Here is a 26,274-nt window from a genome sequence, read left to right as displayed (position 1 = left end):
GCAGGGCTCGAGTCCTGCAGGAACGCACAGGAATGGCTTTCCTTTGCTTTTTCCAGAGGAGGAACTCCATCCCTATTACATAAGTCCTGCAGGACCGACCTCTGAAATATTCTTACCCTCCCCCATCCCCCCCTGCTGCTAAATGTTGGATGTGTAGGACCTTTGATGATGTCACCATCACATGTTGGGGGCGTAGTTCAGCTGTAGAGGAGAGATGGTGGCTGAAGGACCTGTGTGATGCTGTGGAGGAGGTGGGGCTGAGCAAGAGGAGAGGTCACATGTCACTCCAGTAGTGAGGAGATTACATGAAGAGGAGGTTTGTTACAGTGTGTCACCCCAGTTGTAAGGAGATTACATAAGGAGGAGGTTTGTTACAGTGTGTCACCCCAGTAGTAAGGAGATTACATGATGAGGGGGTTTGTTACAGTGTGTCACCCCAGTAGTAAGGAGATTACATGAGGAGGAGGTTTATTACATTTTGTCACCCCAGTAGTAAGGAGATTACATGAGGAGGAGATTTGTTACAGTGTGTCACCTCAGTAGTAAGGAGATTACATGAGGAGGGGGTTTGTTACAGTGTGTCACTCCAGTAGTAAGGAGATTACATGAGGAGGAGGATTGTTACAGTGTGTCATCCCAGTAGTAAGGAGATTACATGAGGAGGGGTTTTGTTACAGTGTGTCACCCCAGTAGTAAGGAGATTACATGAGGAGGAGGTTTATTACATTTTGTCACCCCAGTAGTAAGGAGATTACATGAGGAGGGGGTTTGTTACAGTGTGTCACCCCAGTAGTAAGGAGATTACATGAGGAGGAGGTCTGTTACAGTGTGTCATCCCAGTAGTAAGGAGATTACATGAGGGGTTTTGTTACAGTCTGTCACCCCAGTAGTAATAAGATTACATGAGGAGGGGGTTTGTTACAGTGTGTCACCCCAGTAGTAAGGAGATTACATGAGGAGGAGGTTTGTTACAGTGTGTCACCCCAGTTGTAAGAAGATTACATGAGGAGGGGGTTTGTTACAGTGTGTATCCCCAGTAGTAAGGTGATTACATGAGGAGGAGGTTTGTTACAGTGTGCCACCCCAGTAGTAAGGAGACTACATGACGAGGAGGTTTGTTACAGCGTGTCACCCCAGTAGTAAGGAGATTACATGACGAGGAGGTTTGTTACAGTGTGTCAGCCCAGTAGTAAGGAGATTACATGAGGAGGAGGTTTGTTACAGTGTGTCACCCCAGTAATAAGCAAATTACATCAGGAGGTTTTTTTACATTGTGTTATCATCATAATAGGGACATAAGGAGGTTTTTGTTGTATTATCAGAATGATAACCCCTTAACCCCTTAAGGACTGAGCCCTTTTTCACCTTAAGGACTCAGCCATTTTTTGCAATTCTGACCACTGTCACTTTAAACATTAATAACTCTGGAATGCTTTTAGTTATCATTCTGATTCCGAGACTGTTTTTTCGTGACATATTCTACTTTAACTTAGTGGTAAAATTTGTGGTAACTTGCATCCTTTCTTGGTGAAAAATCCCAAAATTTGATGAAAAATTAGAAAATTTAGCATTTTTCTAACTTTGAAGCTCTCTGCTTGTAAGGAAAATGGATATTCCAAATAATTTTTTTTAAATTCACATATACAATATGTCTACTTCATGTTTGCATCATAAAATTTACGTGTTTTTACTTTTGGAAGACATCAGAGGGCTTCAAAGTTCAGCAGCAATTTTCCAATTTTTCACAAAATTTTGAAACTCGCTTTTTTTCAGGGACCAGTTTAGGTTTGAAGTGGATTTGAAGGGTCTTCATATTAGAAATACCCCATAAATGACCCCATTATAAAAACTGCTCCCCCTAAAGTATTCAAAATGACATTCAGTCAGCGCTTTAACCCTTTAGGTGTTTCACAGGAATAGCAGCAAAGTGAAGGAGAAAATTCACAATCTTCATTTTCTACACTCGCATGTTTTTGTAGACCCAATTTTTGCAAGGGGTAAAATGGAGAAAATTTTTACTTGTATTTGAAACCCAATTTTTCTCGAGTAAGGAAATACCTCATATGTCTATGTTAATTGTTCGGCGGGCGCAGTAGAGGGCTTAGAAGGGAAGGAGCGACAAATGGTTTTTGGGGGGCATGTCACATTTAGGAAGCCCCTATGGTGGCAGAACAGCAAAAAACCCCACATGGCATACCATTTTGGAAACTAGACCCCTCGGGGAACATAACAAGGGGTAAAGTAAACCTTAATACCCCACAGGTGATTAACGACTTTTGCATATGTAAAAAAAATTAAAATAATTTTCCCTAAAATGCTTGGTTTCCCAAAAGTTTTACATTTTTAAAAAGGGTAATAGCAAAAAATACCCCCCAAAATTTGAAGCCCAATTTCTTCCGATTCAGAAAACACCCCATATGGGGGTGAAAAGCGCTCTGCTGGCGCACTACAGGTCTCAGAAGAGAAGGAGTCACATTTGGCTTTTTTGAAGGAAATTTTGCTCTGGGGGCATGCCGCATTTAGGAAGCCCCTATGGTGCCAGGACAGCAAAAAAAAACCCATGGCATACCATTTTGGAAACTAGACCCCTTGGGGAACGTAAAAAGGGGTAAAGTGAACCTTAATACCCCACAGGGGTTTCACAACTTTTGCATATGTAAAAAAAAAAAAAAAATTTACCTAAAATGCTTGGTTTCCCAAAAAATTTACATTTTTACAAAGGGTTAAAGCAGAAAATACCCTGTAAAATTTGAAGCCCAATTTCTCCCGATTCAGAAAACACCCCATATGGGGATGAAAAGTGCTCTGCTGGCGCACTACAGGTCTCAGAAGAGAAGGAGTCACATTTGGCTTTTTTGAAAGAAATTTTGCTCTGGGGGCATGCCGCATTTAGGAAGCCCCTATGGTGCCAGGATAGCAAAAAAAAAAACACATGGCATACCATTTTGGAAACTAGACCCCTTGGGGAACGTAACAAGGGGTAAAGTGAACCTTAATACCCCACAGGGGTTTCACAACTTTTGCATATGTTAAAAAAAAATGAAAACATTTTTTTTCCCTAAAATGCTTTTTCCCAAAAAATTTACATTTATACAAAGGGTTAAAGCAGAAAATACCCCGCAAAATTTGAAGCCCAATTTCTCCCGATTCAGAAAACACCCCATATGGGGATGAAAAGTGCTCTGCTGGCGCACTACAGGTCTCAGAAGAGAAGGAGTCACATTTGGCTTTTTGAAAGCAAATTTTGCTCTGGGGGCATGCCGCATTTAGGAAGCCCCTATGGTGCCAGAACAGCAAAAAAAGAAAAAAAAAACACATGGCATACCATTTTGGAAACTAGACCCCTCGGGGAACGTAACTAGGAATTAAGTGAACCTTAATACCCCACAGGTGTTTCACGACTTTTGCATATGTAAAAAAAAATTTTTTTTTTTACCTAAAATGCCTCTTTTCCCAAAAATTTTACATTTTTAAAAAGGGTAAAAGCAGAAAATACCCCCCAAAATTTGTAACACAATTTCTCCCAAGTACGGCGATACCCCATATGTGGCCCTAAACTGTTGCCTTGAAATACGAAAGGGCTCCAAAGTGAGAGCGCCATGTGCATTTGAGGCATAAATTAGGGACTTGCATAGGGGTATTCTACGCCAGTGATTCCCAAACAGGGTGCCTCCAGCTGTTGTAAAACTCCCAGCATGCCTGGACAGTCAGTGGCTATCTGGCAATACTGGGAGTAGTTGTTTTGCAACAGCTGGAGGCTCCGTTCTGGAAACAGTGGCGTACCAGACATTTTTCATTTTTATTGGGGAGGGGAGGGGGGCTGTGTAGGGGTATGTGTATACGTAGTGTTTTTTACATTTTATTGTGTGTTAGTGTAGTGTAGTGTTTTTAGGGTACAGTCGCACGGGCGGGGGTTCACAGTAGTTTCTCGCTGGCAGTTTGAGCTGCGGCAGAAAATTTGCCGCAGCTCAAACTTGCAGCCGGATACTTACTGTAATCCTCCGCCCATGTGAGTGTACCCTGTACATTCACATTGGGGGGGGGGGGGGGGGGGGTTGAAACATCCAGCTGTTGCAAAACTACAACTCCCAGCATGTACGGTCTATCAGTGCATGCTGGGAGTTGTAGTTTTGCAACAGCTGGAGGCACACTGGTTGTGAAACACCGAGTTTGGTAACAAACTCAGTGTTTTGCAACCAGTGTGCCTTCAGCTGTTGCAAAAGCTACAACCCCCAGCATGTACGGACAGCGGAAGGGCATGCTGGGTCTTGTAGTTATGCAACAGCTGGAGGCATACTACTTTGGCTGGGGATGCTGGGGACTGTAGTTATGCAACAGCTGGAGACACACTGGTTTGCTACATAACTCAGTGTGCCTTCAGCTGTTGCAAAACTACAACTCCCAGCAGTCACCGACAGCCAACGGGCATGCTGGGAGTTGTAGTTATGCAACCAGCAGATGCACTACTACAACTCCCAGCATGCACTTTAGCTGTTTGTGCAAGCTGGCAGTTGTAGTTACACAACAGCTGAAGGTACACTTTTCCATAGAAAAAATGTGCCTCCAGCTGTTGCAAAACTACAAGTCCCAGCATGCCCATAAGGGCATGCTGGGAGTTGTGGTGGTCTGCCTCCTGCTGTTGCATAACTACAGCTCCCAGCATGCCCTTTTTGCATGCTGGGAGCTGTTGCTAAGCAACAGCAGGAGGCCGTCACTCACCTCCAACGATCCAGCCGCATCACATCAGTCCCTCGTCGTCTTCGCCGCTGCTCCTGGGGCCCCGATCCCAACATTGATGCCGGGGATCGGGGTCCCCAGCACCCGGGGTGCACGTCCCGCACCCGCTCACGTCCTCCGGAAGAGAGGCGGAGCGGGAGTGACGTCCTCCGGAAGAGAGGCGAAGCGGGAGTTCCCGGCCGACGAATCAGGGCGATCGTGAGGTGGCACCAGTGCCACCTTACCCCTGCAGGCTCTGGCTGTTCGGGGCCGTCTCCGACGGCCCCGAACAGCCTGTAATTCCGGGTCACTGGAGACCCGATTGACCCGGAATCTGCCGCAGATCGCTGGACTGAATTGTCCAGCGATCTGCGGCCATCGCCGACATGGGGGGGCATAATGACCCCCCTGGGCGATATGCCCCGATGCCTGCTGAACGATTTCAGCAGGCATCGGGCACCGGCTCCCCTCCAGCTAGCGGCGGGGGGCCGGGATTTGACAGGACGTACTCAAACGTCCTGAGTCCTTAAGGACTCGGAAAAGGGGCCGTTTGAGTACGTCCTGCGTTTTTAAGGGGTTAAGGATATTGGGGGAGATATATAAAGACCTATGCAGAGGAAAAGTGGAGCAGTTACCCATAGCAACCAATCAGATCGCTTTTTTCATTTTTCAGAAGTTTTTTTAACCCCTTAAGGACTGTTTTTCTGTTTTTGCACTTTTGCTTATTCCTCCATACATTTTAAAAATCATAACCCTTTTAATTTTACACCTAAAAATCCATATGATGGCTTATTTTTTGTGCCACCAATTCTAATATGTAATTACATCAGTCAGTTTACCAAAAAATCTATGGCAATAACAAAAAAAAAGTTATTGTGCGACAAAATTGAAAAAAAAAAACGCCATTTTGGTATTTTGGGGGCTTCCGTTTCTACACAGTGCATTTTTCGATAAAATGACACCTTATCTTTATTCTGTAGGTCCATACAATTAAAATGATCCCCTACTTATATAGGTTTGATTTTGTCGTACTTCTGGAAAAAATCATAACTACCGTATATACTCGAGTATAGGCCGAGTTTTTCAGCACGATTTTTCGTGCTGAAAACACCCCCCTCGGCTTATACTCGAGTGAACTCCCCCACCCGCAGTGGTCTTCAACCTGCGGACCTCCAGAGGTTTCAAAACTACAACTCCCAGCAAGCCCGGGCAGCCATCGGCTGTCCGGGCTTGCTGGGAGTTGTAGTTTTGAAACCTCCGGAGGTCCGCAGGTTGAAGACCACTGCGGCCTTCAACATCATCCAGCCCCCTCTCACCCCCTTTAGTTCTGAGTACTCACCTCCGCTCGGCGCTGGTCCGGTCCTGCAGGGCTGTCCGGTGAGGAGGTGGTCCGGGCTGCTATCTTCACCGGGGAGGCCTCTTCTAAGCGCTTCGGGCCCGGCCTCAGAATAGTCACGTTGCCTTGACAACGACGCAGATACGTCGCTGTCAAGGCAACGGCTCTATTCCGGGCCGGAAGCGCGGAGAAGAGGCGCCCCCGGTGAAGATAGCAGCCCGGACCACCTCCTCACCGGACCACCTCCTTACCGGACAGCCCTGCAGGACCGGACCAGCGCCGAGCGGAGGTGAGTACTCAGAACTAAAGGGGGTGAGAGGGGGCTGGATGATGTTGAAGGCCGCAGTGGTCTTCAACCTGCGGACCTCCGGAGGTTTCAAAACTACAACTCCCAGCAAGCCCGGACAGCCGATGGCTGCCCGGGCTTGCTGGGAGTTGTAGTTTTGAAACCTCTGGAGGTCCGCATGTTGAAGGCCGCAGTGGTCTTCAACCTGCGGACCTCCGGAGGTTTCAAAACTACAACTCCCAGCAAGCCCGGACAGCCGATGGCTGCCCGGGCTTGCTGGGAGTTGTAGTTTTGAAACCTCTGGAGGTCCGCAGGTTGAAGGCCGCAGTGGTCTTCAACCTGCGGACCTCCGGAGGTTTCAAAACTACAACTCCCAGCAAGCCCGGACAGCCGATGGCTGCCCGGGCTTGCTGGGAGTTGTAGTTTTGAAACCTCTGGAGGTCCGCAGGTTGAAGACCACTGAGGGCGAATGATGAGAAGAGGATAATGAAGGGGGGGGGTGTGGGGATGATGAAGGGGGGTGGGGATGATGAAGGGGGGGGGGTGTGGGATGATTACAAGGGGATGATGAAGGGGGGATGTGTGGGATGATAAGGGGATGTGTGGGATGATGACAAGGGGATGATGAAGGGGGGATGTGTGGGATGATGACAAGGGGATGATGAAGGGGGGATGTGTGGGATAAGGGGATGTGTGGGATGATGACAAGGGGATGATGAAGGGGGGATGTGTGGGATAAGGGGATGTGTGGGATGATGACAAGGGGATGATGAAGGGGGGATGTGTGGGATGATGACAAGGGGATGATGAAGGGGGGATGTGTGGGATGATAAGGGGATGTGTGGGATGATGACAAGGGGATGATGAAGGGGGGATGTGTGGGATGATGACAAGGGGATGATGAGGATGTTAATGACGGGTCTGGATGATGACAGGGGGGGATGAGGTATTTCCCACCCTAGGCTTATACTCGAGTCAATAACTTTTCCTGGGATTTTGGGTTGAAATTAGGGGTCTCGGCTTATACTCGGGTCGGCTTATACTCGAGTATATACGGTACATGGACAAAAATGAATAAGTTTAAAATTGTCATCTTCTGACCCCTATAACTTTTTTATTTTTCTGAGTATGAGGTGGTATGAGGGCTCATTTTTTGCACCGGGATCTGAAGTTTTTATCGGTACCATTTTTGTTTTGATCAGACTTTTTGATCGCTTTTTATCCATTTTTCTAATGTATACAAAGTGACCAAAAATACGCTATTTTGGACTTTGTAATTTTTTTTACGCATATACCATTGACCATGCGGTTTCATTAAAAATGTTTTTTTATAGTTTGGACTTTTTTTATGCACGCGGCAATACCACATATGTTTATTTTTATTTACACAGTTTTTTGTTTTGTTTTTTAAATGGGAAAAGGGGGGGATTCAAACTTTTATTCAGGAAGGGGTTAAATCATATTTGTTTACTTTTAGTTTTTTACTATTTTTACTCTTTCCCCCTCCCCCCCATAGGGGACTATTACATGCAATCATTCGATTGCATACACTGAACAATGCTATGCCATTGTAATCTGTGCTTGATTGTCAAGCCTGGATCTCAGGCTTGGAGCAATCAAACGCTGATCGGACAAGGAGGAGCAGGGTAAGGCGCCTCCTGCTGTCCTCTCAGCTGTTTGGGATGCCACGATTTCACAGGGGCGGTCCCGAACATCTCTGCTGAGCTAGACGACATGGATTTCTCCCGTTTGAGATGCCGCAATCAACTTTGATTGCGGCGTCTAAAGGGTTAATACCGGACATCAGCCTGATCAGCGATGTCCGGCATTCACTGCGGGTCCCGGTTGCTGATAGCAACCGGGACCCAGCAGATACGAAGCGCGTTCAGCTTCTGAGCGCGCTTCACAGATCGGGAGATGGCCACAGATGTAAATATTCGCCTGTGGTCGTTAAGGGGTTAAAAAACTAAAGAAGCAATCTGATTGGTTGCTATGGGAAACTGGTCAACTTATCCTCTGCCCAGGTTTTACTAAATCTCCCCCATTGAACATAAATATACGTTTTGGTGCCCTGGTACCAACAGGAAGTACATTTACACCCTGAGCAGTATACCAAGAATGAAGAGAGTGCAGCTGTCAGCAGCCAAGCACTTACAGTCAGTGACAGAGAACGGCATTCTTGCTGTTCTCCTTCGCTAACCCCTTAAGTGCCATAATCATGACTCTTAAGCTGCGCAATCACTGTCCCCCTAAACTGATTGGCTACCCCACAGCATGTATAATAAAAAAAATGTCGTTTATTCTTTTTTTTTTAAATACACATAAGCCCCTCCCATAATAAAGATTGAAATATTCCCTTTTCCTATTTTTAAATAAAAATAAATAATAAAAAAAACCTGCATATTTGGTATTACTGCGTGTGAAAATGTCTGAACTACAGTCATGGCCGTAAATGTTGGCACCCCTGAAATTTTTCAAGAAAATTAAGTATTTCTCACAGAAAAGGATTGCAGTAACACATGTTTTGCTATACACGTGTTTTTTCCCTTTGTGTGTATTGGAACTAAACCAAAAAAGGGAGTAACAAAGGCAAAATTGGACATAATGTCACACCAAACTCAAAAAATGGGCTGGACAAAATTATTAGCACCCTTTCAAAATTGTGGATAAATAAGATTGTTTCAAGCATGTGATGCTACTTTAAACTCACCTGGGGCAAGTAACAGGTGTGGGCAATATAAAAATCACACCTGAAAGCAGATAAAAAGGAGAGAAGTTCACTTAGTCTTTGCATTGTGTGTCTGTGTGCCACACTAAGCATGGACAACAGAAAGAGAAGAAAAGAACTGTCTAAGGACTTGAGATTAAGAACGGATTTTGGGTCGCACTGTACAGCCCAGTGTCAGAAAGCTGGGTTTGTGTCTGAGATCTTGGGTCTTCCAGCAGGACAACGACCCCAAACATATGTGAAAAAGCACCAGAAATGGATGGCAACAAAGTGCTGGAGAGTTCTGAAGTGGCCAGCAATGAGTCCAGATCTAAATCCCATTGAACACCTGTGGAGAGATCTTAAAATTGCTGTTGGGAAAAGGCGCCTTCCAATAAGAGAGGCCTGGAGCAGTTTGCAAAGGAAGAGTGTTCCAACATTCCGGCTGAGAGGTGTAAGAAGCTTATTGATGGTTATTGGAAGCCATTGATTTCAGTTACTTTTTCCAAAGGGTGTGCAACCAAATATTAAGTTAAGGGTGCCAATATTTTTGTCCAGCCCATTTTGGGAGTTTGGTGTGACATTATGTCCAATTTGCTTTTTTCCTCGTTTTTTGGTTTAGTTCCAATACACACATAAACATGTGTATAGCAAAACATGTGTTACTGCAATCCTTTTCTGTGAGAAATACTTCATTTTCTTAAAACATTTCAGGGGTGCCAACATTTACGGCCATGACTGTATTAAAATATAATGTTGATGATCCCATACAGTGAATGGCCTAAATGTAAAATAATGGTCATAATTGCTCATTTTTGGCCACATCACAACCCAGAATAAATTGAATATACAAGTGATCAAAAAGTATTTTATGTGCAAAAGTGGTGCCGATAAACACTACAGATCATGGTGCAAAAAATTATCCCTCATACAGCCCTGTATAGGAAAATGTATTTTTTTTTTTTTAAAGCAATACAATAAGGTCCCCAGCGGCGGGACTCCTGCGATCAGGCATCTTATCCCCTATCATTTGGATAGGGGATAAGATGTGTAAGCACCGGAGTACCCCTTTAAAGGGTAGCTCCCACCATCCTATTTTTATTTTTTTTGCTAAGTCTGATATCATTGGTTACTTTGTTAGCAGAGAGAGCTATCAAGAGAAAGAGAATAATAGGATTTTTAAAAAAAATGAGAAAAATTAGCCTATCAGATGTATCAAGAAAAAGAGGTACAACAAGGGGAAGAGAAGAGATTATAAATGAAAATATCAAGAAAATAGAGATAACTTATATAAATAAGACCCAATTTAGAGAAATATATAACACCTCATGAGCATATAGAGCAACAGAAAATGGATTGATAAGATGAAGAGTCATCTCTATAAGAACATGGATAATACAGATAAAGACTGCCTTAATACACAATTACAATACTGTAACTAATAGGAAAACTGGGTCAGAGTTATATAATGAAACAGGGACCTATAAACAATGTATAATATGTACCCTTGATGTATAATATGTACCCTTGATGCAATATCAATAAGTTTCCTGCGCATCCTGTGAGATCCACATTCTCCAGAGTCTGGACTCTGGTGGGAACCTAGATGAGAAGGTTGTCCAGGAAAGGGAACATTGAGACTCCTCGACCGCAACAGGGCTATTACTGGCGCAAGGATCTTGTAAAGACTTGAGGAGCCGAGGCCAGATCAAAAGGGAGGGATGTCACGATCAGTTATGACAGTAGAATCCCTGCCATACAGGTATGGCTGTAATTTTTGCAAAGCCCAGAACACAGCTAGACATTCCTTCTCTATGACCGCATAGGCCACTCCCAAATGTCCTGCCAGGGGGGTCTCATGGGCTAACCTTAGCAGCTCTTACCTGTACTGCCTAGGAACCACTAACGGCCTTTCTCCCTCCTGGGCCCCTAGCATGCCTTTGGAAAGAGACTCCCAGTACAAGATATCATTTTCCCAATATACCCGATGCCCATCTGTGTCAACACCTGTATGTTCAGCACGTTGTCTCAGCCCTTCAAGGGAAGGGTCACTGCGCAGAGCTTCCCGGAAATGCCCATTTCCCTCCCCCATCTTGTGGTATCAGGGAGCACATTTCCCCCAGGTGAACTAGCATCTCCACTTTCCTCTCCTTCAGTTCCAGACATAACAATGTTACAGGCATCATACACAGGGCTATCACTCCTTCCCTCCTCCTTAGGCTCACAGGATTGGGACATATCACTCACTGCTGGTCCCTCATCCTTAAATGTCACCAGTGGCACACCAACCCCTCCCCCTAGCCCATCTCCACTAGGTTTTGGCATTGGCAATGCATTGTCACCACATTTTACAATACACCCCATTCCACTTTTGGAAAACATTACTGGTTCAGTCATAGGTAAACAATTATCAATCCCCTGCACCCCCTCCCAGTTACCACATTCCACAGTATCTCCCAAAGTCTTGCACAGTACCTCAGAATAAACAGGGCTCTCTCCTAGCCCTGCCAGTGTGCAGGTAGTGTCCTCTGGAGCATAATGACAGAGCATCCGACCCAAATCATTCCCCAGCAGAACATCAACAGGGATGTCCTCAGAGACCCCCACCTCCCGCAAACCTTTGCCTGTACCCCAATCCAGGTACACACGGGCCATGGGCACAGCAGGCCGCACACCTCCAATTCCTTTTAAAGCCATGGTTCTTCCAGGGATGATGTCCTCTGTATCCACCACTTCAGGCCGCACCAAGGTAAAGAAGGCTCCAGAATCCCGCAAACCCACTGTCACCCGGTCACCCACAGTTACACTCTGCAGGTTATCCGCTCTTTTCTTCACTGCTCCAGTCCAGACACCAGAAGAACAGCTGTGTGTCCTCCAGCTACTGGTGGAGAATTCTTTTTGTTGGGGCAAGTGGCACTCAGGTGCCCAATATTGTTGTATCTGTAACATCGGCGGGTGTCCCCCTGACCCAATGTGGCTCCTGTTGCTTTTGGTAAGGATGGCAAGAATTTCCCGGCTGACCTGGTGGTGCTTTGTGGTTGTGTGGCTCCCCTCCAGGTACTTGCTCCAGCTTGTGCATATCCACGCTTTGCTGCTGGTGCCCGGTTGTTGGCAAAGTCATCTCCTAGTTCTGCTGCTTCCATGGCTGTCTTGGCCTTGCGGTCCAAAATCCACTCTCTGGCTTCAAAGCTCCGTGTTTGGAGAAACTGATCCAGGACCATCAAGTCCTCCAGGGCCTCATAGGTAGTAACTTGTAGGCCCCCAGTCCATAGCCTGAATGCAGTCCTTAGGTGACCTGCATGTTAAGTGCAGCTTTCTGTGGCACTTTGTTGCAAAGTCCAAAAGTTTTTCCGATAAGTCTCTGGAGTCAGATTAAAACTTTTGAGCAGGGCAGATTTTATTGCCTCATAGTCCTGGTCACTCTCAGAGGAAAGAGAAGCAAACACATCCAGAGCTTTTCCTCGCAACCGTGGGGTTAGATATCGTCCCCACTGTTCCTTAGGTAGATGGAACTGCCGGCAAACATCTTCAAATCCCCTCAGGAACACATCCAGATCACCATCTTTCTCCAACATGGGGAAATGTTCCAAGCGGGGTTTGTGGTCTCCTTGATCCTGCACATCACTCCGTGCAGATGAAGCATCCCCTCTAAGCCTCAGATCCTCCATTTTATGCCTTCGCTGGGCCTCTCTTTCTGCGGCTTGTGCCTCTCTCTCTGCCGCTCGTGCCTGGGCCTCTCTTTCTGCGGCTTGTGCCTCTCTCTCTGCCGCTCGTGCCTGAGCCTCTCTCTCTCTGCAGTTTGGTACTGGAGAAGCAGTTGGAGTTTCATATTGGCATCCACATTCCCAAGGTTTTGTAAGGCAGTCCGCATATAAGAGTCCAAGGCCTCATGTGGAGTACTGTCCTGATGGGGAGTAATATTGTATTCCCCAGGAGATATCAGTCCTTGGATGGCAGTTCCAGCTGTAGGACTTTGTCTCATGTCACTCAGCTCTTCTGCACGGGCATCATACTCCACAAGATAAGCAATAAGTTGTTCCTTGTTCTTTCCTGCAGTAGGGATGTCTTGTTCTTGGCACATTAGCTCCAGTGCAGGCTTGGACTGCTTGCGATATGCCTCCATACTTCCGAGATGAGACAGAGGAGGTAAAACAGGAGATGGGGAGGACAGAACTGTCTTGCACTCTTTTTGTATGTTTTTTAAACCAGCACTGAGCTCTGTCTTTGGAATTTACACACAATAATATGTATGCAATTTCTTTTTAGTGCTAAGATTTCCTTACAGGTAAAATCCAGCAAGCACTAAAAATATCTAAATATATCCCGACGCTGCCACCAGTTGTCACGATCACACCCTATCGGTCCAGCCAAGACATTAGAGAGAGTGTGATGGTGCAAGGGTTAAAGCCGCCAGACCTCTGGGTATCGACTACAAGTCCCAGTAAGTCACCAAATTAACCCTTAGATAAACGTGTTTTACCAGAGCTGCCTTCAAAAAGGTGAGCTCATATATTTAGAGATCAAAGACCAGAGCTGATTAATGAAACATCTCATCTGATAAAATGTATCACAGTGCTGACTATATAAAAATATAGAAACAAATGACATACAGTTACAAAAATATATAAAAGAGTTTAGAAAGGCAAGTTCAGAAAACAAAAGATGAAGTTCTTACAGCATGATGATATCAGTCCATGAGTTCCAGCTGTTCTTAGGATGGTCTTGTCAGCTTGTTGCCCAGCATTTAACACCCAACTTTGAGTCTAGCATTGTTTTAAAATAGCATATCTGCTTTCTTGGGAGAGAGACTCCATTCCCCCCTCCCCTCTGGTCCCACCAGGTGGGGCATCTCTCTTCCTGGTCCATTATCTGTTTGATTATATGATGGGACCAGAGTGCATGACTTCAAATAAGCCTTTGACTTCAAAGGAGAAGTAAACAAGCAGTCAGACCCCCCAATAAAATGCAATACACAAAACACAGTCTGAATGAACTCTCACCCCTGGCTTGGATAATACATCACACAGTTATAATTTTAATACACATATAGGATTTTAATAATCAGGCCTTGGGCCTGACAAGGGCTATGAATTGAAAATGCCCCTCCGGAACCGCAAAGCGGAGGTACCGCTGATGGCCGGGAAATATTGGAACATGGAGATAGGCATCCTTAATGACCAACGAAGAAAGAAACTCCCCTTGTTCCATGGATGCCACTACCGAACGGAGAGATTCCATTCAGAAGTGGCGGAGAAGATGACGGTGAGACGCTTGAGGTCCAGAATCGATCGCACAGAACCGCCTTCCTTGGGGACCACAAAAAAATTGGAATAAAAAACCCCGAAAACATTCCCCTGGAGAAACTGGGACAATGATTCCCTGGGCAGGGACTTCCTGAATGTGTGTGGTCCAGCTGTCTCGAAAAAGTAAGAGACGACCTCCCACCCGAGAAAAACCTGCGGGTGGTGGCTTCACTCCATGCGGAAGTGTGATTGCGTTTACCTGATTTGGCCGCAAAACGGCCGGAACGGTTGGTGTCCGACTTCCAAGACGGACGCGCCTGGAAAGAGGGAGACCTCTTGTCCCGCGAAGGCACCTGCCCAGACCCCTTATTGTGGCCAAAGGTCCGAAAGGAAGAGGACCTCCCCTTGGAAGAAAAGCAAGCCTTATTTTGAGGCAACAAGTAACTCTTACCCCCCGTCGCCTCAGAGATAATCTCGTCAAGGCGCCCGTCAAAAGGACGGGTACCAGTAAAAGGAAACTCGGTAAGAGACCTTTTGGAGGCAGCATCCGCATCCCCCGCCCTAAGTCACATGGAGCGGCGGAGGGCCGCTAGGAGACCCACAGCAAGGCAGCACAACGGACTGACTGCATGGTAGCTGAGCACAGAAAGCCCCCAGCTTTAGAGCATTGGAGAACCAAAGCAAAATAGATCCTCTGGGGGGAATCCCGCCTGACTGAGTTTTGAGCACCACATCGAAAGGGCCTTGGAGCCCCATGCAGAGGCGAAGGTGGGAAACAGAGAAGAGCCTGCTGCTTCAGAGGCAAACTTCGCTAAGGACTCCACCTACTTTTCTGTCGAGTCCTTGAAGGCAGCCGCCGCTAGCGACAGTGTAGTAGCCTAGAGAGGCGGGAAATTGGTGGATCCACCGAGAGAGGGGAAACCACCTTAGAGGCAAGGTCCTTGGCGAATGGGTAACGCACTTGAACCCTCTTCCTTCCCGAGAACCTCTTGTCCGGATGTTTCCATGCAGATTCCAGAAGGATGTGAAATTCAGCGTGAGAGCAGAATCCTTGAGGTGCTGGTTGAACACGATGAAAGGATACTTCAGGAGTCACGTCCGAAGATCCTGGGTCCTCTAAGTGAAAGGTGTCTCTTATGGCCGCAACCAATGAGTTCACCGTTTCAACTGTATCCGAGCGGTCCTCTGAGTCAGATGCCGATTCGGAAGCCTCATCCGCCAGTTCACCAGGAGAATGTGAATGAGTGGAGGCAGCCCAGGAGGGGGGCGACCCTGACCGGGTACGCGGCTCTGGCGAGGCAGAGCGGCAATTCCGGGAACGTCCTCTGGAGGAGCGACGTCTGTGATCAGATGACACGGGGGGGCGAGACCCACGGGGGGACGCCCACGTCTACCCGAAGACTCAATGTAAGAGTAAAAAAAAGCACCCCTAGTACGCTTGTGAGAGCGTGAGGCTTGTGGAAAAGAGGAGCGGGACCCACTAGAGGGCCGGCACAGGGCAGACCTCTTCAAGGTAGACACCATGTCACGGGAGGCCTCGGCCACCGAAAGGGAGACTTGAGTCAAGTCAGCCATACACTGGGATAGGAAGAAACCCAGGCTGGAGAGGCGGCCGAATCCACCGGAAACTGTAACATCCGGGGAAGCTAGGGGGTCTCGGGGAGCAGTGGAGCAGGCAGAGCCAGTGGGCTCAGCAGAACCAGGCATTTTTGGAATAATATGTCATATAGACAAAATAGAAGACTAGCAGTCTAGTTGACAGTTTAGAGGGAGGAACAGATTTGTGTCACCTGTGACAGTAATTCAGCGTGAGAGCTGAAAGATTTTAACCCCAACACTGTAACACTCTGTCCCTGCTGAGAGGAGACACCGCTCTATGCAGACAGAGAGGAGCTAGCCAATAGCATGAGAGGGGCATTCCTGGAGCAGGGGCACTGTCTTTGTTCGGCCCCTGCCACCTGAATCGCGCTCACAACGCTGATTGGAGGGCGATTTGCGCCTCCAGTAAGCTCCGGCGGCCCTGTGGGAAGAAACACAGTTATGGTGCCCGCTCCTTGCCCTGAGCGCATATGTTAGCCGTATATGCGCCCGCTGGGAAGTGAGTGGGCGATACACATATCCGCCGGCAGCCGTCTGCTGCCGAAAGTGAAAGCAAGTTGGCGCTACATGCGCCCGAAAGTACAAGCGCCGCGGCTGTCAGCCGCATAATAAGCGCTGCGGCTGTAAGCCGCATACTAGAACACACTCACATACACATGTGCATAATAAAGTAATCCATACATTCTGCCATTGCTCCCCCTATTTTTTTAATAAAAAATAGAGCCCCTAACTCAGGCCAGCCCTTTCGACCCTGAAAAGTGGGCCACAAAATGAGGGTCTCCAGATGTTGCAAGTCCATGCCCCCTAAGATGCCACTGCTCCCCCAGAATAAAAGTCCAGCCCCTGTATACCTGAAACGGTGGTCCAAAAACAGGGGGTCTCCAGAGGTTGCAAGTCCGCACCTAAGCAGAAAGGGGAAAGTACTTACCTCAGTCAGAAGAACTTACCTTATGGAGTCTTCAGAGAAGTCTTCAGTCAGCTTATGGTCCCTGCATCACGCATAGCTGCTATGCGCGAGCGAGGCGAGCAGAGAAATAGGGGGACCCGGACCCATGAGGTACCAACCCAGGCGCTGACCGTTGGCGAGGGGGGGGGGGGGGTGAACAGCGCATATACGCAATGTCTGTGCCCCCTTACTCGCAATGGGGAAACAGGGAACCGGAGTCCCTGAGTCCCCACCTGAAAACATGAAAGAAAAAGGAATAAAAAGTTAACACGTCCCTATACTAGGATAACAAAAAATCTGAAGACCTGGTCTGGAATATTCTAGACCATGTCCACCTCCTTCAGACACTAAGCTTAAACTGATTACCTCAGGGCCTGGAGGCGGGTATATCCTGCTGGGAGGAGACGACTTTCTTGTTGCCATAGTGTCACACCTCCTAGAGACAACAGCATACACCCACGGTCTGTGTCCCCCAATGGAGCCGATAGAGAAAAACTTTTTTTTTTTTTTAATTGATAGTTTATAGTTCCCCCACCTTAGATTGGCAGCACAGTTAGGCTGGCAGTAAAAGTTCCCCCACATTAGGTTGTAGTCCCCCCCCCTCATTAGGTGCAGTATAGTTTCCCCACATTAGGTTGGCAGTATAGTTTTCCACATTAGGTACAGTATAGTTCCCCCCACATTAGGTTGTAGTTCCCCCACATTAGGCTGGCAGTATAAATCCCCCCACATTAGGTTGGCAGTATAGTTCCCCCACATTGGGTGCACTATAGTTCCCCCACATTAGGTTGTAGTTCCCCCACATTAGGCTGGCAGTATATATCCCCCACATTAGGTTGTAGTTCCCCCACATTAGGCTGGCAGTATAAATCCCCCACATTAGGTGCAGTATAGTTCCCCACATTAGGTTCAGTATAGTTCCCCACATTAGGTGCAGTATAGTTCCCCACATTAGGTTCAGTATAGTTCCCCACATTAGGTGCAGTATAGTTCCTCACATTAGGTTGTAGTTCCCCCACATTAGGCTGGCAGTATAAATCACCCCACATTCGGTGCAGTATAGTTCCCCACATTAGGTTCAGTATAGTTCCCCCACATTAGGTGCAGTATAGTTCCCCCACATTAGGTGCAGTATAGTTCCCCCACATTAGGTTGTAGTTCCCCCACATTAGGCTGTCAGTATAAATCCTCCCACATTAGGTTGGCAGTATAGATCCCCCCACATTAGGTTGTAGTTCCCCCACATTAGGCTGGCAGTATAAATCCCCCCACATTCGGTGCAGTATAGTTCCCCACATTAGGTTCAGTATAGTTCCTCACATTAAGTGCAGTATAGTTCCCCCACATTAGGTGCAGTATAGTTCCCCCACATTAGGTGCAGTATAGTTCCCCCACATTAGGTGCAGTATAGTTCCCCCACATTAGGTGCAGTATAGTTCCCCCACATTAGGCTGGCAGTATAAATCCCCCCACATTAGGTTGGCAGTATAGATCCCCCCACATTAGGTTGTAGTTCCCCCACATTAGGCTGGCAGTATAAATCCCCCCACATTCGGTGCAGTATAGTTCCCCACATTAGGTTCAGTATAGTTCCTCACATTAAGTGCAGTATAGTTCCCCCACATTAGGTGCAGTATAGTTCCCCCACATTAGGTGCAGTATAGTTCCCCCACATTAGGTGCAGTATAGTTCCCCCACATTAGGTGCAGTATAGTTCCCCCACATTAGGTGCAGTATAGTTCCCCCACATTAGGTGCAGTATAGTTCCTCCACATTAGGTGCAGTATATTTCCCCACATAAGGTGCAGTATACTTTCCCACATTAGGTGCAGTGTAGTTCCCCACAATAGGTGCAGTATAGTTCCCCACATTAGGTGCAGTATAGTTCCCCACATTAGGTGAAGTATAGTTCCCCCACATTAGGTGAAGTATAGTTCCCCCACATTAGGTGCACTATAGTTCCCCCACATTAGGTGCACTATAGTTCCCCCACATTAGGTGCAGTATAGTTCCCCACATTAGGTGCAGTGTAGTTCCCCCACATTAGGTGCAGTATAGTTCCCCACATTAGGCGCAGTATAGTTCCCCCACATTAGGTTGTAGTTCCCCCACATTAGGTTGTAGTTCCCCCACATTAGGCTGGCAGTATAAATCCCCCAACATTAGGTGCATGTCTGTCATGTGGGGGGCAATGTGTCTGTCATGTGGGGGGCAATGTGTCTGTCATGTGGGGGGCAATGTGTCTGTCATGTGGGGGGCAATGTGTCTGTCATGTGGGGGGCAATGTGTCTGTCATGTGGGGGGCAATGTGTCTGTCATGTGGGGGGCAATGTGTCTGTCATGTGGGGGGGGGGGCAATGTGCCTGTCATGTGGGGGGGGGGGCAATGTGTCTGTCATGTGGAGGGGCTGTGTGTCTGTCATGTGGGGGGCTATGTGTCTGTCATGTGGGGGGCAATGTGTCTGTCACGTGGGGGGTGGGCTATGTGTCTGTCATGTGGGGGGGCAATGTGTCTGTCATGTGGGGGGCAATGTGTCTGTCATGTGGGGGGCTATGTGTCTGTCATGTGGGGGGCTATGTGTCTGTCATGTGGGGGGGGGGGCAATGTGTCTGTCATGTGGGGGGGCAATGTGTCTGTCATGTGGGGGGCAATGTGTCTGTCATGTGGGGGGCTATGTGTCTGTCATGGGGGGGGGCTATGTGTCTGTCATGTGGGGGGGGGGGGCAATGTATCTGTCATGTGGGGGGGCAATGTGTCTGTCATGTGGAGGGGCTGTGTGTCTGTCATGTGGGGGGCTATGTGTCTGTCATGTGGGGGGGCAATGTGTCTGTCATGTGGTGGGCTATGTGTCTGTCATGGGGGGGGGGGCTATGTGTCTGTCATGTGGGGGGCAATGTGTCTGTCACGTGGGGGGTGGGCTATGTGTCTGTCATGTGGGGGGCTATGTGTCTGTCATGTGGGGGGCAATGTGTCTGTCATGTGGGGGGCTATGTGTCTGTCATGGGGGGGGGCTATGTGTCTGTCATGTGGGGGGGGGCAATGTGTCTGTCATGGGGGGCTGCTCATCTCTGCGGAAGGTGAAACCCGAGCTGTTCCCTCAATCCTGCTGAGTGGTTTCCGTTCGGTCATGTGACCAGGCTCGGGCTGTGGACGGGAGCTCAGGGCTGGTTATCTAGTAACTTGTATGGAGGAGACTGCACGGACCGCGGGGCGAACAGTGCACCGAGTCACCGTCCACTTCTCCTCCAGGAATATTACTTTACAGCATGTCACAAAGTCCGGAGAAAACCGCTCTCTCAGAGGTCCACAGCGGCGGGAGAAATAGCGGAACGCGGGGAGGATGCGGTGTCCCAGGGCAGGATGCCGAGGAGGTAGGGATAGCGCTGCAGAGTATGGGACAGCAGGGTCTGGTAGTGTCTCTATTCTGAGACAACTCAGAAGGGGTTTTCAAAAAGTGTGTCTCCAGCTGTTGCCATACTAAAACTCCCAGCATGCCCGGACAGCCTTCGGCTTTCCGGGCATGCTGGGAGTTGTAGTCTTGCAACAGCTGGAGACGCACGGTTTGGAAAACATCGCTCCAGTTGTAGTGAAACTATAACTCCCAGCATGCCTGCAAGATGAAAGATGTAGTTTTGCAACAGCTGGAAAGCCACAGGTTGGGACCATTCTTGCATCTGAAGCAGTGTCTTTTAACCAGGGGGCCTCCTGCTGTTGCAAAACTACAACTCCCAGCATGACCGGACAGCCCTGGTTTGGAAACACTGATCTGGAGGATGCCATGGTCTCCAGAGGTGATCCTAGGATTATACCTATAGATCATTGTGTGTATGTGCATATAGAGCATTGTATGTAGATATAGAGCATTGCATGCATGTGCGTATAGCTATAGTCTATGGGCATTTAGATTAGTGTATGTATGGGCATATAGGTCAGTGTATGTATTGGCATATAGATCAGTGTATGTATGGGCATATAGGTCAGTGTATGTATGGGCATATAGGTCAGTGTATGTATGGGCATATAGGTCAGTGTATGTATGGGCATATAGGTCAGTGTATGTATGGGCATATAGGTCAGTGTATGTATGGGCATATAGGTCAGTGTATGTATGGGCATATAGGTCAGTGTATGTATGGGCATATAGGTCAGTGTATGTATGGGCATATAGGTCAGTGTATGTATGGGCATATAGATCAGTGTATGTATGGGCATATAGATCAGTGTATGTATGGGCATATAGGTCAGTGTATGTATTGGCATATAGGTCAGTGTATGTATTGGCATATAGATCAGTGTATGTATGGGCATATAGGTCAGTGTATGTATGGGCATATAGGTCAGTGTATGTATGGGCATATAGGTCAGTGTATGTATGGGCATATAGATCAGTGTATGTATGGGCATATAGGTCAGTGTATGTATGGGCATATAGGTCAGTGTATGTATGGGCATATAGGTCAGTGTATGTATGGGCATATAGGTCAGTGTATGTATGGGCATATAGGTCAGTGTATGTATGGGCATATAGGTCAGTGTATGTATGGGCATATAGGTCAGTGTATGTATGGGCATATAGGTCAGTGTATGTATGGGCATATAGGTCAGTGTATGTATGGGCATATAGGTCAGTGTATGTATGGGCATATAGGTCAGTGTATGTATGGGCATATAGATCAGTGTATGTATGGGCATATAGATCAATGTATGTATGGGCATATAGATCAGTGTATGTATGGGCATATAGATCAGTGTATGTATGGGCATATAGATCAGTGTATGTATGGGCATATAGATCAGTGTAGGTATGGGCATATAGATCAGTGTAGGTATGGGCATATAGATCAGTGTAGGTATGGGCATATAGATCAGTGTAGGTATGGGCATATAGATCAGCGTAGGTATGGGCATATAGATCAGCGTAGGTATGGGCATATAGATCAGCGTATGTATGGGCATATAGATCAGCGTATGTATGGGCATATAGATCAGCGTATGTATGGGCATATAGGTCAGCGTATGTATGGGCATATAGGTCAGCGTATGTATGGGCATATAGGTCAGCGTATGTATGGGCATATAGGTCAGTGTATGTATGGGCATATAGGTCAGTGTATGTATGGGCATATAGGTCAGTGTATGTATGGGCATATAGGTCAGTGTATGTATGGGCATATAGGTCAGTGTATGTATGGGCATATAGGTCAGTGTATGTATGGGCATATAGGTCAGTGTATGTATGGGCATATAGGTCAGTGTATGTATGGGCATATAGGTCAGTGTATGTATGGGCATATAGGTCAGTGTATGTATGGACGTTTAGGTCAGTGTATGTATGGGCGTATAGGTCAGTGTATGTATGGGCGTATAGGTCAGTGTATGTATGGGCGTATAGGTCAGTGTATGTATGGGCGTATAGGTCAGTGTATGTATGGGCGTATAGGTCAGTGTATGTATGGGCGTATAGGTCAGTGTATGTATGGGCGTATAGGTCAGTGTATGTATGGGCGTTTAGGTCAGTGTATGTATGGGCGTTTAGGTCAGTGTATGTATTGGCGTTTAGGTCAGTGTATGTATTGGCGTTTAGGTCAGTGTATGTATTGCAATACAGAAATTTAGGTGCACTACTGTGGTAGATGTATACAGTGACATTGGCTAATCCCTCAACACTGATGTTAAAATTGAGACATTCGCCAGTATCCTTATATAAAGGACACACCAGAGCCCGCACACCAACGCCAAGGTTTCTCAGATGGCACGGGACCTAACGCTAACCTACCTGTGCGTAATAAGCAAAAACCAGGGGCCAGTGGGCAATTACAGCAGCACTAGGTCGACATGCAGCCTGCTCCCAGTTCCCTCCAGCGTGTAGATCAGTGTATGTATGGGCATATAGATCAGTGTATGTATGGGCATATAGGTCAGTGTATGTATGGGCATATAGGTCAGTGTATGTATTGGCATTTAGGTCAGTGTATGTATGGGCATATAGATTATTCTATGTAGGTGCATATAGAATATTGTATGTGTGTGCATGAAGATCAGTGCATGTACATCAGATAGTTCAGAAGATACATTGTTTATTTTGTCTATGCAGGAAAACATCAGACTCTTGTTTACTTCTGTTTTCAAAACAATAAACTTCCTTAAAAGAAATGATGAAGTGTATTTGTAGCCCTTCTAGTGATCTAGGGTATGAAGATCCATATAGCTAAAGTTCATGAACTAGATATCAGTCCAAGATCTATTAGCCATTTCATTGAATCTGGTGGTCACCGCTCAGAATGTGTTGTTCTGAACTTGTAATTCATCCTTGTAGACAGTGAACATGTGAAGGATCAAAATTGCTGACTTTCTGTTACAATGTAATGAACTGGGTAAAATATTAGCAGATAGGAAAGTGATCCTCTCTCCTTCTCAGGACCTTGTCTTTTCTGCTGCTTAGTTTTTCTTAAAATCTTAAAAATCCAGTGATAAGTGCGGTTTATGCTACTTTTTTCCCCTTTTATATAGTGCTAGTACAGTACATGACATAAGTAAGGCAGTGGTTGCAGTAAAACTTTTATTACTGGTGACACTTCAACTCTGATCAACAAACCAGCATATGACACCCTAAGGCTATGTTCAAACAAGTCATTTTCAGCTGTTTTGTAATTTAAAATGGCTCAAAAGGTCACAAAAATGTAATTTTATTGTTCCCTGTTATATGACAGCGGTTAGTTTGGAATATGGATGCCCCATGCCACTTTGCTGGTAAGTGACTACCCCAGTTGCTGGTGTGATGATCTTAGAAGCCTTCACATAGACCAGTCCTTTCCAAACTGAGTGCCGTGACACACTAGTCTGTCGGCTGTAATCCCCAGGCGTGTCCAGTCCCACAGCAGCAGCTACCACTGCTCACTGATTTAACCCCTTAAGGACCACGGGTTTTTTCGTTTTTGCTCTTTCATTTTTTCCTCCTCACCTTTTAAAAATCATAACCCTTTCAATTTTGCACCTAAAAATCCATATTATGGCTTATTTTTTGCGCCACCAATTCTACTTTGCAGTGACATCAGTCATTTCACCCAAAAATCTACGGCGAAATGGAAAAAAAAATCATTGTGCGGCGAAATTGAAGAAAAAACGCCATTTTGTAACTTTTGGGGGCTTCCGTTTCTACGCAGTACATTTTTTGCTAAAAATGACACCTTATCTTTATTCTGTTTGTCCATATGAATAAAATGATACCCTACTTATATAGGTTTGAATTTGTTGTACTTCTATAAAAAATCATAACTACATGCAGAAAAATGTATACGTTTAAAATTGTCATCTTTTGACCCCTATAACTTAATTTTTCCGCATATGGGGCGGTATGAGGGTAAATATACGTCCTTGGTCGTTAAGGGGTTAAAGTGGCCACGGTGCTGATTGCCTGTTCAAGTCCAGCATGGGCCACGGACACTTTAATGGTCTATTCACACTAGGGATCGACCGATATTGATTTTTTAGGGCCGATACTGATAATCTGTAAACTTTCAGGCTGATAGCCGATAACTTATACCGATAATTCTGGTATAAGTTATCGGCTATTTCTAACCAAACCACCCCCACCCCCGGCCCTGCAGAAGTAGCTGCAGATCAATGATTTAAAGCGGGCGCTTTAAATCAATGAACTGCAGCGTCTTTTGCTGGGCCAGAGACCGCCGCCGCCACCCTCTTCTCTCCGCCTGCCTGTCCTGGGGTCCTCCTGAGTCCAACCACCACCGCCGCTGACCCACCCCCCTGCCTATCCTCTGGTCAGAGACCGCCACTGATCCCCCTGCCTATCCTCTACCCAGAGACCGCCGCCGTCCGCTTCTCTCCCCCTGCCGGTCCTGAGTCCAACCACCGCTGCTGCCCCATTGCCTCCCCCATCCCCGGTTTTATAATTACTTGTTCCCAGGGTCCGCGCTACTTCTGGCTCTGGCGGCGTCCTGAGCTGTCACTGTGCACACTGACCGTGACGTCACGTTGAGGACGTCACTCGTCATTGCGCAGCGCACAGCAATAGTGCAGGGCGCCGCAGGAGCCAGAAGTAGCGCGGACCCTGGGAACAGGTGATTGCAGATACCGATAATGTCCAAAATCGTGAATATCGGCCGATAATATCGGCCAAACCGATAATCGGTTGATCCCTAATTCACACGTACAGTATTCTCTGCAGATTTGATGTGCAGGATTTTCTGCTGAAGATTTCAACCAGTGACATTCCTGACATCACACAGAGGACGCTGCTTGTCCTTAACGCCAGGTCCCTTCACCTAAGCCTGCTGGAGCGCATCGAGGGACACCGGCTAGGTGAGAAATGCAACGGAACAGCAGAAGGATCATAGAGAGGAGTTGGGGGGGAGGAGTTTTTTGATGATATGGCACAGAGGGTGATAAAGGGGGGAATTGAAATGGCAGTGGGGGAAAGAGGGGGGAATGAAATGGCACAGGAGGGGATCACAGGGGTGGGATGAAATGGGACAGGGAGGAATGGCATAGGGGGTGGGGGATGTGCCATAATGGGGTGGGTTAAATCACACGGGATGATGAAGGGTGGGATTAAATGACACAGGGGGTAATGAATGGGGGGGGGAGATGAAATGACACGGGGGGGTGAAGGGAGGGGATGAAATAGCATCGGTGGTGATGAAGGTGGGAGTTGATAAAATGGCATTTGGGGAAAGCAGCTGAAACTGGCATTACGTTGTGTGCCGTAGAATGTGCAACACAATGCGTGGAATTGGTGGTATAGCGAGGAGTGTGTCAGAAAACTATGCATGTCTAAAAATGATGTCACCAAAATGAAAAGTTTGGAAAGCTCTGACATAGACAGTCTGTCACCTGTAGTAGTGATATGACAGACACGTGCCGTGTTGTCTCTCATGGCAGGGCTTCCAATTGGCATTTTTAACAGGATAATGATCACAGACTGCCCAAAATAGCTTCCGCCAGATTGCACCATTTTTTTGGCCTGGCCTGCCAATAGGACATTTATAGAGAGCCAGCTTCAGAACCTTACCAGAGTGCAGAATCTAGAGGCCCAACTGCAACATCTTTGGGCAAGTATGTCAAAGGATGCCATACAGAATCTGTATGCCTCCATGCCCAACCTCATCTCATTCTGTATCCAGGCTGGAGGTGGCCCAATAGGGGTACTAGAGCCTCCTTTCTATTGTACAGTTTACCCCAATAAACATGTTTGTTCTCTCTAATATTGTAATTGCAATATTGTAATTCACACATATAAAGTTTTATTCATTTGTAACAACTCCTTTGGTGCATAATGTATTTTTTTGTCAAGGAATACCACAAGTGGGTGCAAAACATACAAAAAGGTGCAAATCTTTCAAGTGTGGTTTTTCTCTGAGTTGGTTCCACTTCTGGTGTAGGCTTAAAATGCTTGGCAAAATAATTCATGTAAACCAAGGACCC

At 46.8% G+C, this 26,274-nt stretch overlaps 1 protein-coding gene across 3 annotated transcripts in view; it reads left to right on the top strand.

Annotated features, from left to right (window-relative positions):
* The window catches only part of LOC130362681 (two pore calcium channel protein 1-like), an 86,881-nt gene that overhangs the window by 1,371 nt on the left and 59,236 nt on the right, over positions 1–26,274 (top strand). For 2 of the 3 annotated variants that reach the window (XR_008891520.1, XM_056567572.1), the window contains exon 1: positions 19,929–20,204. The exons of the other annotated variant lie outside the window; for it this stretch is intronic. Coding sequence is in view for 1 of the 2 variants with exons in the window: in XM_056567572.1 (XP_056423547.1) it covers positions 20,100–20,204 (105 nt within the window). In the remaining variant the exon portion in view is untranslated. Of the gene's footprint in view, positions 1–19,928; positions 20,205–26,274 lie in introns of those variants that run through there. 3 annotated transcript variants of the gene reach the window in all.

Source organism: Hyla sarda, chromosome 3 (genome assembly GCF_029499605.1).
Source record: "Hyla sarda isolate aHylSar1 chromosome 3, aHylSar1.hap1, whole genome shotgun sequence".
NCBI classification, from domain to species: domain Eukaryota; kingdom Metazoa; phylum Chordata; class Amphibia; order Anura; family Hylidae; genus Hyla; species Hyla sarda.
The sequence above is the reverse complement of the archived record's forward strand: the minus strand, read 5'-3'. Positions and strand labels throughout refer to the sequence as shown.